Source organism: Oryx dammah, unplaced genomic scaffold (assembly GCF_014754425.2).
Source record: "Oryx dammah isolate SB20612 unplaced genomic scaffold, SCBI_Odam_1.1 HiC_scaffold_27, whole genome shotgun sequence".
Classification (NCBI taxonomy): Eukaryota; Metazoa; Chordata; class Mammalia; order Artiodactyla; family Bovidae; genus Oryx; species Oryx dammah.
In genome coordinates, this window is record NW_024070211.1 from 105,416,409 (window position 1) to 105,434,904 (window position 18,496).

Genomic DNA, 18,496 nt, shown 5'->3' on the forward strand with positions numbered 1-18,496 from the left:
CCAAAAGGGAAAAAAAATTCGCTTTCGACAAAGACTACTTTCTTATAATGATCATCAGAAGCAAAAAGTTAAGTACCTACCATATATCACATGACTTGCTGTGTTAAAGATTTTGCTCCAGTAAGGAGAGAGACCCTAGGTGGCTTATGACTGATCTGCTAAAAAACATTAGTTATAAATAGATCTTGAAAAAATAAATAAATAAATAAATAAATAGATCTTGAATTCCTTTTTATAGCAATGTCACCCTCAAGGAAAATAATCTTCATCTGAACCCCTTGGGATGTGGGTGGGTCTGTACAATCTCCAGCCTTTGAGACTAGAGATGACCACAGTCCCTCCAGCTGAGGTGAGTGAGGATCAAACGAAATAACATATAGGAGAGGCCTCAAAACACAGTAAAATCAGACAGAGTGAACCTGGGACATAAAATATGTGTGGTTTATGGTAAAGATAAAAACAACTGGATCTTTGATAACCATAAACGATTGTACACTTTTGGAAAATGGACTATGAAATCCTCCCACACAGTCAAATACCACTATAAACAGTGTGTGAACAATCAGTGATGGTCAAATCCAAAGGTAGGGAAGTAAATCATTGTCACTCGTGGAAATAAGAGCCCAGCACACTTCCATTGCTTTGCCAGGGCCGATGGAGAAACCAGAGCCCCCACGATGGTACTAGAGGCCTGGGAAAGCAGCCACCCTAAAAGAGATATTCTACAAACTCTCACTAATTACTACTTTTATAGCCATATATCAGTATGAATGTGTTTCAGATCCTTTTCTGAGAGATCGTTAGGTTGAAATATTTGTAGTGATGAAGGAATTAGATTAGGTGTAAACTATTGAGAGGGTGTCAATATCACTGAGTAGGAAAAGAGGAGGAAGGTTATGCAGGAAATTGATTTTGCTCTCTAGGACGGTCGTGATTTTAAAGTGTGACATATATGTACGCTGCTGCTGCTAAGTCACTTCAGTCGTGTCCGACTCTGTGCGACCCCATTGACGGCAGCCCACCAGGCTCCCCCGTCCCTGGGATTCTCCAGGCAAGAACACTGGAGTGGGTTGCCATTTCCTTCTCCAATGCATGAAAGTGAAAAGTCAAAGTGAAGTCGCTCAGTCGTGTCTGACTCTTCGCGACCCCGTGGACTGCAGCCTACCAGGCTCCTCCGTCCATGGGATTTTCCAGGCAAGAATACTGGAGTGGGGTGCCATTGCCTTCTCCTGACATATCTGTATAGCCAGAAGAAAATAATCACATTCATACACACTGGTAGATGAAAACAAATGATTTGTTCTAAAGTGAATTTTGGATAAACTACTCATCTACTCATTAAAAATAAAGTCCAAACACAACCAACCAATTTATCTATCCTTGAGTTAAAATTACACAGAAACAAATAGCGAAATGTAAGTTTGTATTTTTAATACATGAAGTTTTATAAAACAACAAAGTATAAGTAAAAATTATCAAAAACTTCATACTATAGTATTCTTTTAAGGAAAGAGAAAACCTTGTTTGTTGTCTTATAAGCATTTGGGGGAGGAAGCTTTGAGATTAAAAAAAAATTCCCTATATTTATTTGCCATGTGACTAACTAATATAGTATTAGTTAAGAAATATAAAGTTTTTGATGATTTAAAGTAGGAAACTTTACAAAAATTCACACTAGTTAAATGTTATCTCTTTAATTTCGCAAGACTTTCAGTTTAAACTAGGGTTTATTTGCCTAACTGATAAGTACTAATATCAAGTAAAAGTGTCATTAATGCAAGTGATAATAAAATTTCACAATATGATTCATAAACCTCATTTATTTTGAAACAATTAGCATGCTCAATTTATGCTTTAAAAGTTGTTTCACATGTCATTTAAAATAGTGAAATTAAAATAACTTGCCAAAGTAATTACAGATTCCCACTCAAACCATTTGAAAAAGTTGGCATATAGAAATGTGCTTAAGTTATCAGTCACAAGACCATCTGGCTTTGGGAGATCCATATTTCTAATGAGCATGTAAAAGGTTAGCAATTCTTCAGAAAATGTTTTTATTGCTGATATAAGTTAAAACTGTGGAAATATTAAATCTTCAGCTCTTCACAGTTCTAAGTATGCATTACTTTCCAAAAATTTTTTCTTTGTCTGTTTAGCTATTTTGCACTTACTTATTAACATTATCGAGTATTACTATAGATTCTCAATGCTATATTGGGGAAAAGGCTTATCCTAAGCTCATTTTGTCATGTCAAAGAACAAAAAGCATGCTTCTTGATTTGTGATGGGGATTACTTTTCAATCAACACTTCTTCCAAAATCAGTAAAGTGCCATAGTGCATTTTAACCTATCAGCATAAAAAAGGAATTATACAGTGCCCCGTTAGAAGAGGTAGAATATTTTCCACTCATTTGTTTTTTCACACATTCATTTAAAATAATAAGCAATTTAACAGTGAATCATATACATTAGAATAGAGCAACAGAAATCTAATTTACACAGCTTCAGTATGAGGGACTCATAGTTGGACCAGGTATTCATGATAACAGATCCAGAAAAATATGAAGAAAGCAATAGACCTAAGTCTACCAAAGTACATTTCTTCAGCCACACTTATAAATTTAATTCTCTTATAACTAGAAAGCAAAATATGCAGGCACTGTTTACAGTCTGTCTATCTTGCACTTTTAACAAACCTACAGATTGCCTGAAAGTGCTAAAATTCGTTTTCACCATTTCAGTTCAAATAGAGTATTTGAATACTACCTCAAAGATAACAAAACAGTTAACTAAGAACAAAGAGTCAGCACAGAAGAATCTGGGGTGGGGGAATGTTAAGCAAAATATATTTGAGATAAACATGTAAACAAAGTAACAATAAAAAGCAATTCTGGCCTTTCAGAAGCTAAAGGGAGAAAACTCAATAAATACAAGAACTTGTTCAACAATATCCCAGAGAAAGAATTGCAGTTGAATTAGTAATAATGACAATATTGGCTCTTAAAAGAAAGGTTACAAAACACAGGGCATTCTGAAATATAATTATAGCACTAAAAGTAGCCACCGAGTCTGTGATTTAGCTCATAAAGTATCATTATCTAATAGCTACAAAATCTTGGCACATTTTTAATATTTCTATTCTATAGCAACAAAGAGAAGAACAGAAATAACTCTTCTACCTCCCATATTTCCCATAAAATCCACCCCATATTTCCTGCTTAATAGATGAGAAAACTAAAGCTTTTAAGTATAAAGGATTTCCTTATGTTTCTATAGAGTTCAGATCTAGAATTCTGTTTCCTAATTTCTAAGATGGTAATTTTTCATGTATGCAATACCTCACCAATCATAGATACAGAAATCTACCCTCAATAATTATAAGCAAAAAATCACTGAAACAGATTAAACAATTGGTATTTGCTAATTCTTTGCTTCAAAGTGGCTAAAGAACAAGTATCACCTTAACTAATGCCCCTTCCAGGCAAACCCTAGAGATAAATGCTAAACAATTAATATACTTCAACCTACTCAGGAGGTCGAGTGTCTGGTCCAAGATCTCGGTGTAAAGAAATCCTGTCACTTGCAAAAGCATTAAAACAGTGTTTTGCTTCTCCGCGTTCTTTTTCCTTCTGCTCTTCAGCACTTAAATTGGTTGTTTTGAACGCTTTACCAGAAGCACCAGGTGCGTTAGAATCCTGAGGTGGGCGGTCAAGAACAGGTTTCAATTCGGCTGCTGTATAATATCCTTGCAAACAGGGTCTCTCACCAGCATCAATGTTTTGCCTGACAGGTGCTCCTATTTGCATTTTTGGCATGGCATCTTTAATATTGTTTACAGCTTCTATCATTAAATCAAACATCTTGTTTTTGTTTTTCATGTTTCTTTCCATCCTTGATTCCTCTTTGGAATACTGAACACTTACTTCTCTTTGCATTAAAATCAAAAATATTATAAAGAAAAAAACTACTGCACCAAGCTTCCAGAATTTTTTATGGTAATGTCTTTTAAGATGTAGTTTCACTAATCGTTTTAGGTGAGCCATTCTGACATGAAAAGCTTGTCACTTGACAAACAATAGTTACAGTTTCCTCTGTTATGTATATTTTTTATCATAGATTTGCTGGCAAGAAGGTTTCCTTAAATTATAATACCTGTAAACAGAAATGATAGATGGTATTAGTAGCTATTCATTCCTATAGGCATGGTTCACTTCACTCACTCAGACAACAACTGAACATAAGCTGTAAACAATATACTCTTAATGGTTAATAACAGTCAAAGGTATCTTGGCCTCAAAAAATTACACTTTTTGGAGACAACTGCTATCGTTAACTATAATCTATTGGGGGTTATAAAATATTAGAGATTTCACTCCGGTAAAAAAATACCTTATGTGTTAACTCTGGCTACTATCTACCATATAATATGCATAGGTTTTATAAATATATTTTGAGTTTAAAAAGAATTTTAGGTCAATAACTGAGAGGCCAAAGGACTTCATTAAATTGATTGTAAAGAAAGGGGTAATCCAGAAGAAAACAAAAGTACAGTGACAGGTACTGTCAGATACACATCTAAAATAGTGGTTTTTAAGATGTTCACCAACAATCTGAAGTTCAACTAAATCAATTAAAATGATAAAGCAGCTTCACCACCAAGTAAACCGGCATCCTCCCAAATTTGCGAACCTGATAGTGCTTGTGAATTTGACATAACCAATAAAGACTGGAAAATTAAGATAATGTTATATAACGGCTATTTTTCATAGCTCACACAAACACAAAATCTAGTAGCCAAAAAAAAAAAAAGACAGTAAGTTTCATTTGAAGTGTCTCTAAAGAGGTGATAGAAATCATTGAATTATACAACCAGTATTTGGTGTGATAAAATCCTGCCTGTAGATGATCCTAAGAACAAAGCAGTATGTTTATCAAATCCTAATACAGGCCACCAGAAGCAGAAGAAACAAAATGTAAAAGAGGACATTGACTACAGCCTGAATCACAGTGAAGATGGACTTTCTTCACAATGCTTAAAAAGTTGTAATGTGAAGGGTTCAGTACGTGATTATACACCATGCACCATTCTAGTCAGTCAAGTAATAAGCAGGGGCAAAGGGGCAAGGAAAATGCCAGTGCTCCCTAATCCTAAACATATTTTAAGGAAAATGTCATTTATAGAAATAAAAGCTAGCACTTGATTTAATTAAATTCTTTTCCAAAGTTATCACTAGATTTAAAATAAGAAAACCAAATTCTAAGATGGATTTTCCAGTCTTTAACAAGAAATTTTAAGCTGGATAAACAAAATAGGCAGAACCTGCAAACTCAGTTTGATATACTGTTTCTCACTGGACTGCTCTATATGTTTTCAGTATAGAATGAACACTTTGGTTCCAAAAGGTACCTCAGTTATGATGTTTATTGCCCATAAAAATGAGATTCCAATATTTCTCAGCTTGGTTGCTTCAATGGTATCATGTAAAAATTAAAATGATCTCTTAAGCTTTTGACTTCCCTGGTGGCTCAGACCGTAAAGCATCTATCTACAATGCGGGAGAGCCGGGTTCGAGCCCTGGGTTGGGAGATACCCTGGAGAAGGAAATAGCAATCCACTCCAGTACTATTGCCTGGAAAATCCCATGGACAGAGGAGCCTGGTAGGCTACAGTCTGTAGGGTCGCAAAGGGTCGGACACGACTGAGCGACTTCACTTTCTTTCCTTCTTAAGCTTTTAACATCACTTTAAGATATAAGGAGTTTCAGAACCACCCAACTGTGGTTATATCATTTTTACTCTATCAAATGTTGTGCTAGGCTACGGCTATGAAAGGAAAGATACCTTAAAGGTAAGCTTCAAGGAGCAGAGGCCAATAAGAATGATGGCACTTCAACAGGCAATGAAGCAGTGTGATATGATGGAGACTATGAAAGCACATGGAAGATAAGGAGAAATGTTAGGTAGAATTTCCCAGAGATATCACCCAGCCATAAGCAATTTTTAGGCTGGTGGACAAAAGAGAGAGGAGAGGGAATGGCAGGTGCAAAGGTCTAAGAGCAAGAAAAGATGTGATCAGTCCTTGAGTACAGCAGAAATGGAAGCCACAAGCAGGAAAGGGCAAGAGGTAAGGCCAGAAGGTCAGTTAAAGATCAGCTCACACAGTAAATTTGGACTCCACCAATTTTGTCCTGAATGAATGGAATGGAAAGTATTGCATGACTTTAAGGAAGGACCATAATCATATTTATATTTTTGAAAAATCACAAGTTCCTCAGCACCAGCAAAGGTAATGTGTACCAAATCATTGAGGGGAACAGGAAGAACGAAGAGGGCTGACTCAAGAGACTCAAGGAACTGAGATCAAATAGGACTTTGTGAACGAAAGGGAAAAAGAGGAGGTGGATGGGTAAAGTGATGCCTATAACAGAAGCAGGAAATATAGGAAGATAGATAGATTGGAGATGGGATGTTCCGTTTTGGCCATGACAAATTTGAGATGCTAGTAGGATTTCCAAGGTGAGTTCTCATGAGTAAAAAGATATATGGTGGTGGTGGTTTAGTTGCTAAGTCATGTCCTACTTTGGAACCCTGTGGACTGCAGCCTGCCAGGCTCCCCTGACCATGGGATTCTCCAGTCAAGAATACTGGAGTGGGTTGCCATTTCCTTCTCCAGGGAAAAAGATACATAGGACTGAAAATTAGGGAAAGCTCTGTGCTAGAGATGAACGTTTGACAGTCTTGGGGTACAAAAGAGTTCACCTACAGTGAAGTAAAGAAGGCCAGAGAAAAAGCTACATTTAAGGGTTGGGGGAAATAGTGTAAACAGTGTCAGACTTTATTTTTGGGGGCTCCAAAATCACTGCAGATGGTGAGTGCAGCCATGAAATTAAAAGACGCTTACTCCTTGGAAGGAAAGTTATGACCAACCTAGACAGCATTTTAAAAAGCAGAGACATTACTTTGTCAACAAAGGTCCGTCTAGTCTAGTTTTTTTTTTCCAGTGGTCATGTATGGATGTGAGAGTTGGACTATAAAGAAAGCTGAGCGCAGAAGAATTGATGCTTTTGAACTGTGGTGTTGGAGAAGACTCTTGAGAGTCCCTTGGACGGCAAGGAGATCCAACCAGTCCATCCTAAAGGAGATCGGTCCTGGGTGTTCATTGGAAGGACTGATGTTAAAGCTGAAACTCCAATACTTTGGCCACCTGATGCGAAGAACTGACTCATTTGAAAAGACCCTGATGCTGGGAAAGATTGAGGGCAGGAGGAGAAGGGGATGACGGTGGATGAGATGGTTGGATGGCATCACCGACTCTATGGACATGGGTTTGGGTGGACTCCAGGAGTTGGTGATGGACAGGGAGGCCTGGTTCATGGGGTTGCAAAGTCAGACACAACTGAGTAACTGAACTGAACTGAAGGGTTGGGGGAGGAAAAGGAGAAACTGGAAGGAAAGAGCAAGGAATATGAAAAAAGGAGAAACAAGGAAGAACAGACTGACATAATGTGTCCACATCAAGTGGATACAATCTGCATACTACCCTTGAGAGATGTTAATTGTTTGACAGTGGTTGATCTTTAAAAGTAAATGTCATGAGACCTGGTCTAATGGACTTCAGTGCAAAACCAGAAATGAACTTTTCGCAGAGAATCCAATAGGTGAGTTATAGTCATGCCCCTAACATCTTTGAGCTTAGGATCTAGGACACATTCAAACAGGGCAACAATGATCCACGAAGTTCCAGGGAGATAAGGATAGGAAAAATTCTGAGTTTTCACAGGATAATGGTCTCCAACCTACAAAATACAACCTGATCACCCTTCTTTCTTCTAATGGCCTCCTTAGTTCCATTCTTCTAATTCTCCATCCTACTCATAAACATGTTTTCTGGCATAGTGTTCACGCTTGACAATAGATGTAAATTAACCTATGTTCATCCTCCTTTCTGTCTGAGACAATCACCAAAAATCCCTTCCTCTAGAGCTACATAGTGAGCCTAGATTTCTTCCATAGCCAGAATAGGCTTGATTAGGAATTTGAGAAGGAATGAGCTGGTCTCATTCCTTAGAATGTTTTAACACAATGTAGAACAAGAAAGAGTGCTGGGAGAGTAGAGAGTAGAGGGAGATGACATTACTAGATCTTTCTATAATAGTGATGGTTTTTTTCTAAAAAGTTTTATGCCAGCAGTTATATCTGTGGATAGGGTGGGGAATTAGAAAAAAGGATAGAATTAATGAGGCCATTGGAAGTGAGTTCTTTTTTAAGGATAAACTATAAACTAGAGGAGTTCATCAATAGCGCAGTAATCCTCCGCAGTCCATGCGTTTATCTACCTAAGGGAGTCACTCAGTTAGGATTTAGTGTAGGATATCTCTACTAGGAGGGTCGAGAAAAGCATGTAAAGGACATGAGTTTACTCCCTTACTCATGGTTGTTTTTTTGACATTTACCCAATATTGGTGACATAATGGGTACCCAATAAGTGTTCGTTGACTAGAGAAGGGATGAAAGTAGACCAAGATTTCATTTATTATCATAAATAATAGAAATAGTTAGCTTTTGTTAAACGTCAAGTCCCACATACTTTGACACTTACTACACAAGTGTACATACCTTCATTTCACTGACAAACATTGAAAGTCAAATAATTAAGTGGCTTGGCCAAGGTCATTCAAGCAGCATTTCCCCCAACTGATGTAAAAGCCTGAGATTTTCATTGAATTGTCTGAAATAAGGTCGCTAGGGTCAAGAATTGATGTTATAAATGTAAGGAAATAGGGGAAAAATCTAGGGGGGAAAAACTACAAATAGTCTCTTAACAACTCAAATGAGGTTTTCTGGACAAATGAAATTTTAAAGAAAAAACTATTTTCAGAGCATATTTTTGGAAATAAAGATTGAGGAGGATGAGACTAGATTTTTACAACAGAGGGTTAAGAAACTGAGACTGCTTAGTGGTAGAGTCTACTAAAGTAGGAAGATGATGGTTTGCTTTTCTCAGATTTCTAAGCGAATAGATTTTTTTATCGATTGCTGATCAGCTGAAGATTCCAACATAGTTCCCTCAGGACTGTGTATACTGTGCTCTTCTTTGCTGCTAATGTACAGTATCAAGCTTCCATTAATGATAAATTACACTCGACATGAAGCATCTCCACCACTGATCTTCAACTCTGGACACACATGAGGAGAAAGCTCTTTAAAACTGCAGTGCCTTAGGCACCATCTCTACAGAGTCTGATTTTATTTTACTTATTTTTATTATTTATTTATTCATTTATTTTTGACACTGTGGCTTTTATGGAGAGGAACTCCAGCTGTTTGGATCACTGTGTACTATTACAAAGAGACTTTTAAGGACTTTTTTATAGCTTTACTGAAATGTACATGATACACAATATGTTGTACATATTTAAAGTATATAATTTTTTATTGTTCTTGTGGTGGAGCCTAGGCCCTGTTTTTGTTGTTATTTTAAACTCTCCAGATAATTCTAAAAGGCAGCAAAGGTTAAGAATCACTCATTTAGGTAACAAGACTTTGGGCAAAACTAGCGCCTGATAAGGAAGCGACTGCACCTAACCAAAGACAACCACATTATTAATTTCTAATACTCTAAAGACAGGTTTTCAAAATAGACTCTTGATATAAATTAGGCAGGTTATTTTGACACAGAAAGATAAGATAAAATCCAAAGCAAGAATGACCCAAAGTTTCCTGGAAAGGCTAAGGGATTAATTGCTGATATAAATGAGGCATTGAAGTTATATTCCAAATTATGATGCTGTAAAACCATTTTTAAAATAATATTTTATTCCCATAATAACGATGGAAAAACTGAGACTGTGAACAATAAAAGACATAATCCTAATTAATTAATGAGTAAGATGAAACTGGTGGGAGGGAGGGGGTCTTAATTCCTATTCCTGGGAATAATACCATGTCCTTAGACCATACTACCTGCCAACCTTGATGATCAGTGTAAAAACAGCCAATGAACCAAAACAAATCTCTCCTAGAACCAACTTCTAATTGGATTATTAAGTCTGAGAATTAAAAACAAAAACTCAGCACAACAGCAAGCTCAGGATATTTGCACATTAGAAATGATTAGCAGACAAAGGCTTTGTTCTTGTTCTCTTTCTAAAATCTTTAAACATACCTATCCAAAATGGTCACTTGCTAATTATAAAAGATCACATTCACAGAAGAGAAGGGAATACCATAAAATAGTTTTTCAAAACTAGAATAAAGTAATTAAAATTCAGATTTTCTAAATTCTAAATCCTTATAAATGTCTAAAGTTAGAAAAAAATTAAAATTCAGAGAAGTTCTGGTCTTAAAAAATTAATCTATATCTTAATATATATGTAAACATTACAAAAAGGTATTAATAATAAATAAAGATACCTATAAATGATACTTTGAAAGGTTAAAATAATATTCACAATTCTAACAGTCTGTGAGACTGGCTTAAAATCAATGAATTGTACTCAAGAGTAACAATATGCTTCCATCTGAACAGAAAAGAAAACAAAATCTCGTAAGTTAAAATAATCTAACTACAAAGTTGTGCTTCCAAGTATTTAGACCATGGCTTCTTAAACTATAATGTGACAATAAATCATCTGGGGATATTGTTTAAATGCAGATTCAGACAGGAAAATATCAAAATAAGATCCATCATTACAGTCATTATAGTCATTATTGTCCCTCCAAGTGAAAAAGCACAAATTGTAAGAATATTAGTTGTTAGTTTAATTTTAAAATTTCAACTAAAACAATCTTCTAAAGCAGTGGAATGCAGAACTTCATAACTGTATATAAGAGTAACATTTAACAAAATAAGCAAACAGTGGTTCTTTCCATATCTTGCTTCTGTATTTGTCACAGTAAACTTTTACAATTTTAGGGATTCAAGGTCTGGTTTCAGTTGAACTTAGTTGGTGCAAAGCCTAATTGGTATATAAAACTTGCTTACAACTTGAGTTAAAGCATGCTATAAAGAGTTAAGAATAACTACACAAAGCAAGAAATTACAAAACTACATCTTCAAATCATAGCCTAGATTGTAGATTAGCAAAAGTACACTATTGTGAATTAATACTCATTGGAGCTTTTCCATGCATTATATCTAGATTTCCTCATTGAATTTAAACACAAAATTCGCCCTGATAATAAAGCCTTAAGCCCTGATAGCTCAGTTGGCAAATGCAGGAGACCCCGGTTCTGTTTCTGGGTTGGGAAGATCTGCTGGAGAAGGGATAGGCTACCCACTCCAATATTTTTGGGCATCCCTTGTGGCTCAGTTAGAATCTGCCTGCAATGTGGGGGACCTGGGTTCAATCACTGGGTTGGGAAGATCCCCTGGAGAAGGGAACTATCCACTCCAGCATCCTGGCCTGGAGAAATCCATGGCCTGTATAGTCCATGGGGTTGCAAAGAGTCGGAAACAACTGAGCAACTTTCACTTAAGTCGTGGGCAGAAATTTTAAGTGCCTGTCATCTGCTGTTGAAAATGTTAATGAACAGAGGAATGATAGGAAGTCATTTCTGTTTGTCTTTATTGGTGGAATAAAATTTCATGATGATTTGCTACTTATAGTTTCTTAGTTCTGATTATGTTTAAGTCCACATTCACATCCTTGTCAACGATTCTGAGCAGGAAGTAACTTCCGGATGGATGACAAGTGACAGACACTAATACAAAGCAAACTACATGGAGACAGCCACACACAGCAGACAAACCCCAAGGATCCCAGCTAAACACCAAGTAAAACTGTGCTGGGTGACTGGAAAATGCCACCAGCAGACAACAAAATGCATGAAATTGTCATAAAGTAGGATGACTTTTGTCATAAAGCAGGATGGCTTCTGAACCAAGTTATCTACAGGTTGAGACAAAAGCCTAGTGATAGGTTTGACTTCCAGTGACTGTGAAGCACAGGCTTTAGTAAGGAAAAGAGCATGGTCAGACATTCAACTTCTAAACCATATCTGGTCAGATAAACATCTCCATTAACGTACATTAGGTGAAAGGTTGTAGATCTTGATTTGTGGACCAGCCAACCTATCTTTATAGTTTGGAACAAAAAAGTAATAACGGAGTTACACTTACCCATGAGGGTAACCAGGTAGGGAGGCTCAAATACTACCTCCTGCCACAGCTGCACCTATGAATGAATTTCACATAACACATGAAAGTTATACTAAGTTGATTATTTGTGGCATAAGAATCCTCCTGCAATGCAGGAGACCCAGGTTCAATCCCTGGGGCAGGAAGATCCCTTGGAGAAGGAAATGGCAACTCACTCCACTATTCTTGCCTGGGAAATCCCATGGACAGAGGAGTTTGGTGGGCTACAGTCCATGAGGTTGCAAGAGTGGGACATGACTTAGCTAGTGAACCACCACAGCTAATGGCTTTGGGATTAGCAAGGAAACAGAAAGTAGATTCTCATTTGAACAAGGAAAGGTTAATCTATTATTAAAAGAGAACAGGAGTAACAGGGAATTGACTAGTAGGAGTTAACAAGAATTGTAAAGAACACAGATATGGTAGATATAAGGGGCAACCACCACCCCTAAGCTGAGCTGAAGGCCCAAGAACTATCCCATCACAAGGGCTGAGATCCAGAGATCTTAATGGAGATGGGAGAGCCCTGGCTCCCTAATACTGAAAGAGTCATGGGGTGCCCTAGTGGAGACACTCCCTCTGGGGTCCTGAAAGAAGTCATTCCTAGCAAGGTATCAAACCCCGGAATTTGCTAGTTGCTCAGGGAAACTTCTGGCTGCCGATGGAGCTGAAGAGCTGTCCTCGGCAGGAGTCTAGTGTATTTTCATGTGCACCTTGGGCCAGTGTAGCTCCAAGCTAGTGCCTGAGATAAAAGTTGAACAGCCAGATCTCTCGTGGGTTTCCAGTATATACACGGTAGGGCTATTGAAAAGTATAGCACAAGAGCAAAATAACTATATTCCACCAAACAAGATGCACCCTTCTCACAAGCGAAGGGGAAACCTCAAAACGAGGAGACACAGAGTGCCAGTAGCCATTGTATCCACTGTTAGGACCCTGTGAATTACTTCTCTAATTCGGTCACAGTCCCACCTAACGTTCAGTCACCTAAAGACTAAATTATAACCTTAACTTCTAACAACTTCTAGTGTGATATTAGAAAAAAAATGGGAAGGAAAGAAGAAAACCGGTAGCAGATACAAACACACACATACATACAAAAAGCAACAGAAACGTGCAAAGCTACTACAATCCTCACTTATCTCATTGGCCACAAGACCATAACTGATCTTCACGGCTTCCTTCTTCCACTATTCATTATGAGTGAACTCTGTCTGCAAGCATTCTGTGCTGTTAATGCTGGCAGATAAAGCAAATCCATATCCTGAATATTTGTCTATTTTAATGAGGATAAATCTCTGCTCCCTCAGTGATGGAAAGTCAGATGTAATCAACCTGTCACCCAGTGGCTTGCTGGTGCCCCTAGGCACTCACTGTTGATTTCTCATTGACTAAGAACTCAGCAGTAGTACTAGCCAGGCAGCTTTAGAAAGAAGTCCATATAGCCTCCGTTTCTGCCACCATGGCTGCTATGCATGGGCCCTCTGCATATGCACTAGGGGAGACAGGAGAAAGGCTACCTGACATCCAGAGTGTATAATTCTGCCCACTTCATTATTAAGAGAAATAGGTGCTCTATGGTGGGCATTCAGATGGGACATGAGTTTCTTCAGGATCTCCCCTTTTTTGAAAAGTCCGTCCTTATACCACTCCCTCAAAATTCCTTGTCACCAATCTTCCAATCTTGTTTCTCCTAAGTCCCTGACCATACAGTTGAACCATGAGCAACTGCCCATGGCGCACTATATACCTTTAGTGCTGACATCTCTCATTTCAGATACACTATATAAATCACATCTACTATTCAAAATTCTGCCTACTGGGAGAATTTTCCTTCTCCACTGCCCTTTACAATGAGGAGAGTTGTAGTGCTATAGCTAACCACTCTTGAATTTGCTGTTTAGTTGCTCAGTCATGTCTGACCTTTGTGACCCCACGGACTGCAGTATGGCAGACTTCGCTGTCCTTCACTGTCTCCCAGTTTGCTCAAACTCATGTTCATTGAATCTATGATGCCATCCAACCATCTCATCCTCTGCCACCTCCTTCTCTTCTTGCTCTCAGTCTTTCCCAGCATCAAGGTCTTTTCTAATGAGTCAGCTCATCACATGAGGTGGCCAAAGTATTTGAACTTCAGCTTCAGAATCAGTCCTTCCAATGAATATTCAGGACTGATTTCCTTTAGGATGGACTGGTTGGATCTCTTTGCGGTCCAAGGGACTCTCAAGAGTCTTCTCCAACTCCACAGTTCAAAAGCATCAATTCTTCAGCACTCAACTTTCTTTATGGTCCAACTCTCACATCCATACATGACTACTAGATGGACCTTTGTTAGCAAGTAATGTCTCTGCTTTTTAATATGCTGTCTAGGTTTGTCATAGCTTTTCTTCCAAGGAGCAAGCACTGCAGTTACCATCTGCAGTGATTTTGGAGCCTAAGAAAATAAACTCTCTCACTGTTTCCATTGTTTCCCTATCTATTTGCCATGAAGTGATGGGACTGGATGCCATGATCTTAGTTTTTGAACGTTGAGTTTTAAGCCAGCTTTTTATTCTCTCTTTCACCTTCATCAAGGGGCTCTTTAGTCCCTCTGGGCTTTCTGTCATAAGGGTGGTGTCATCTGCATATCTGAGCTTATTGATATTTCTCCCAGAAAACTTGATTCCAACTTTAGCTTTATCCAGCCCAGCATTTCGCATGATGTACTCTGCATATAAGTTAAATAAGCAGGGTGACAATATACAGCCTTGACATACTCCTTTCCCAATTTTAAACCAGTCCATTTCTCCATGTTCGGTTCTAACTGTTGCTTCTTGACCTGCAAACAAGTTTCTGAGGAGGCAGGTAAGATGGTCTGGTATTCCCAACAGTTTGTTGTGATCCACACAGTCCAAGGCCCTAACATAGCCAATAAAGCAGAAGTAGATGTTTTTCTGGAATTCTCTTGCTGGGTATCAGCTCTTGAATGATACCAGCGTATTCTGCAGACTCCCCTATAACCAGTCTGTCTCCCAGTTTCTCCAGACAGGCTTGAGAAATACAATAGGAGCTGCTATCAAAGGAGTCCAAGTCATTTGCTCGTACTTTCCAAATTTGCACAAGCTCTGTCCCTTACATACTACTGGGGCTGAGGGCTAGACCTCCCCACCAAATATACCCAATGGCATATTATTTTGAATTAAAGTTACTTATGAAACATCTGGGCTTCCCTAGTGGCTCAGATGGTAAAGAACCTGCCTGCAATGCAGGAGACCCAGGTTTGATCCCTGGGGCAGGAAGATCCCCAGGAGAAGAGAATGGCCACCCACTCCAGTATTCTTGCCCAGAAAATCCCATAGTCAGAGGAGCCTGGAGGGGGCTATAGTACATGGGGTCTCAAAGAGTCAAACATGACTAACTAAAAAAAGAAAAAGAAATATCCAATGAAAGAGGGACCCTTCAGCCCTCCTGTATACCAGAGAGCAGGAAATAAACCTCTCCTGTGAATGGGGGCATGCGCTCCATCTGTAGGTAGAGGACACCCTATTGCCAGAGACAAGGAATCTGGGGCCAAGAAACCTGTATTAAACATACACACACACTTTGTTACTTCTTTAATTACTACAGCCCAAATTGTTTAGATTCTTTACCAACTGAGCACTCAAAGCCTAAGTTTCTTTGTCCTATCAATCCCTCACAAGTTTTATTGTTTCTTTGTGGAAAAAGTATAAAAGATGCCTACTCTGGCCACTTCTTAGGTCCCATCTTCTATGAGAACTCTGTGTGCATGCATTAAAAGTTGTTTCTTTTATTTCTGTTGGACTCTCATGTCAATTTTATTATTAATCCAGTCACAGGGACTCGGGAGGAGCAGAGGAGGACATTTCCCTCTCCCTGACAATACCATTTCCACTTGATGACAGATTGTTGCTGAGAATGGCCAACTTCATGGCAAGGTAGCTCAGACAACACTCAATGATGAGAAGTCTGGTCCACATGATAAACTGACACCCTACATTCATGTATTCAGGATCTACCTGGTAGCAAACCAAAAAATGTTTCAAAGGCTGTGTGTCAAAGGGTGAAGAGTTAGCTAAAGAAGTCAGAGGTTTACTTCAATATCTCAGAAATCTGCACTGTGATTCTGCTTTTGGTGCTTGTCAGAGGCTCTGTACAGCCTCTCCATTTCCTGTAGACACTCAGAAAATCATAGACTCTGCTAGGTCACACAGCCAGATTGGGAGCCCAGTATGCATATGTCCTGGACTTGCTGCACAGCCTTTCTTGTTCTGATCGTCTTTCAAAACTAGCAACCTTATAGGTTCCTCTGTAGACAGGCTGAAGTGGCATGTTTAAAGGTAGTACATGTTGCCTCAAAATCCAGAAGGGCCTTTTGGGCAAAGTGACCACTGAATATCCAGAAATGTTACTTAAGTGTTCTTGAATTTTTGTGAGGCTGAATTATCAATATTACCCTCTGGTAATATACCCTCTGGTTATCAATATTATATTACCCTCTGGTTATCAATTATCAATATTACCCTCTGGTTCTCATATACTTTACTAAGACATCTAAAGTACCAAGTACTTCCTGCTCATTGGATACAATCAATAAAATAGCATCAACAGTAGGCCAGTGTGATGTTTTGTGGAATGTTGGGATGATTAAGATTTCTAGAACAGAAGGACTAACCTGACCCTGAGGCAAAACTGTAACACTATATGGTTGGCCCTGCTAAATAAAAGCAAACTGCTTTTGGTAGTCCTGGTAAATTCATCATATCAGTAGGTACACACCAAAAGCCAGGGGCTGTGCTGATTTGATCAAGTAAACACACTATATCTGGGTCAGCAACTACAGCTGCTCCTTGGACAACATGGGTTTGAAATGAATGAGTCCACTCACACGTGTATGTTTTCAACAGTGAAAACATATTATGTGATCTGAGGTTTTTGGATCTGCGGATGCAGAACTGCCAATATAGAGAAACTATACAGTTAGAAGGCTGACTATAAATTATATTCAGATTTTTAACTATTTGGAAGGTTGGTGCCACTACCTGCATATTGTTCAAAGGTCAGCTGTAATGCGGAATCAGCCAAGGATTCGATTTATGGTAGTCCAGTCATTCTCTAAGATCTATCCAACTTTTGCACAGGCCAAATAGTGAGGTAAATGGAGATGTGACAAATATCACTAGTCTTATTTCAAATCTTTGATGGTGGCATTAAACTCAACAATTTCCTCTGGGATATGGCACTGCTTCTGACCTACTGTCTTACAAGGGAAAAGTCCTAAGGTCTTCCACTTAGGTCCCCTACCATAGTGGTCCTGGATCTGTGATTTAGAAAGCTAATATAGTTATCTTGTATATCTATTCCAATTATACTTTGAGAAACTGGGGAAATAAGATCCACAGAGTGGATCTTCTGACCATCTGAGCACACTGTGAGTCAGGCTTGAGCCAAGACTCCATACATTGCATGGCCATTCTAAGTCCCCATTTTGACTGGTGGTCCACAAGGATATTTTTGGTCCTCAGGAATTAAGTGTGAAAGCTATGATTATTTCCTTTTCCTCAAAATGCAGTTTAACAAATGGCTACAGGTTCCTTTGGGAAAGGCTTCAGTTCAGTTCAGTCTTAGAGGAAGGTTTATGGTATATGCTTGAGGCAGTGACACAGTGTTCTTCCTCGAGGGGAACAGGCCACTACGTCAATCAAATCACTCTCGACTTGGGAACTGACTTAGGTTTGGAAACTGGATGAAAGGTCATGATTCTCAACTGTGGCCACTAAAGCTTTTTGCTACCAGATCTAGAGCTTCTCCTGTGAAATACACAAAATGCCAGAAGTGTGTTGATGACTTTACCCACAAAACCATTCGAGGTTCTGGCCCCATCTGAGGGCCAATACCTTCTGATTACACCTATGTCCCTGCCTTCCTTTATTGCACAGGTAACCCGATTCATCCTTGGTGGTTAAATGCTGCCACTTGGTTTCTGCTGCTATAGGATTCCACCATCTCCACTGAAATTAGGGAGCCATTCTCAATGGGTTACTAAAGATAGCAACTGTAGAACAATGCAGGGGCCCCTTCATTGTTTTTTTCTCAATATCTTAGTGAAGGAAGTGTGCATGGGGCCTTGTTATGGAATACAGTTGGAAGATGGGTGTGCAAGTTGCATACAATAAATCCAATCAAACATTCCTTTTGGAGTCCAAAACTCACAAGTTGCAGATACATGCCTGTCCATGCACTCTCCTTTTGAGGCCTCAGAGTATTAAGAAATAGGGGAGAAGTGAAGATTGCTTGCTCAAACCTTTATCCCTTTGCATTCATCTTTCTACAGGTTTATGCACAACTCATTTAGTAAA

General features: G+C 38.6%; 1 protein-coding gene across 1 annotated transcript in view; it reads right to left on the reverse strand.

Annotated features, from left to right (window-relative positions):
- Window positions 1-18,496, reverse strand: part of GALNT3 (polypeptide N-acetylgalactosaminyltransferase 3) — a 51,422-nt gene that overhangs the window by 19,918 nt on the left and 13,008 nt on the right. Inside the window, exon 2 of the mRNA XM_040229259.1 lies at window positions 3,530-4,153. Coding sequence (XP_040085193.1) covers window positions 3,530-4,044 — 515 coding nt within the window. The 5' untranslated portion in view covers window positions 4,045-4,153. The remainder of the gene's footprint in view (window positions 1-3,529; window positions 4,154-18,496) is intronic.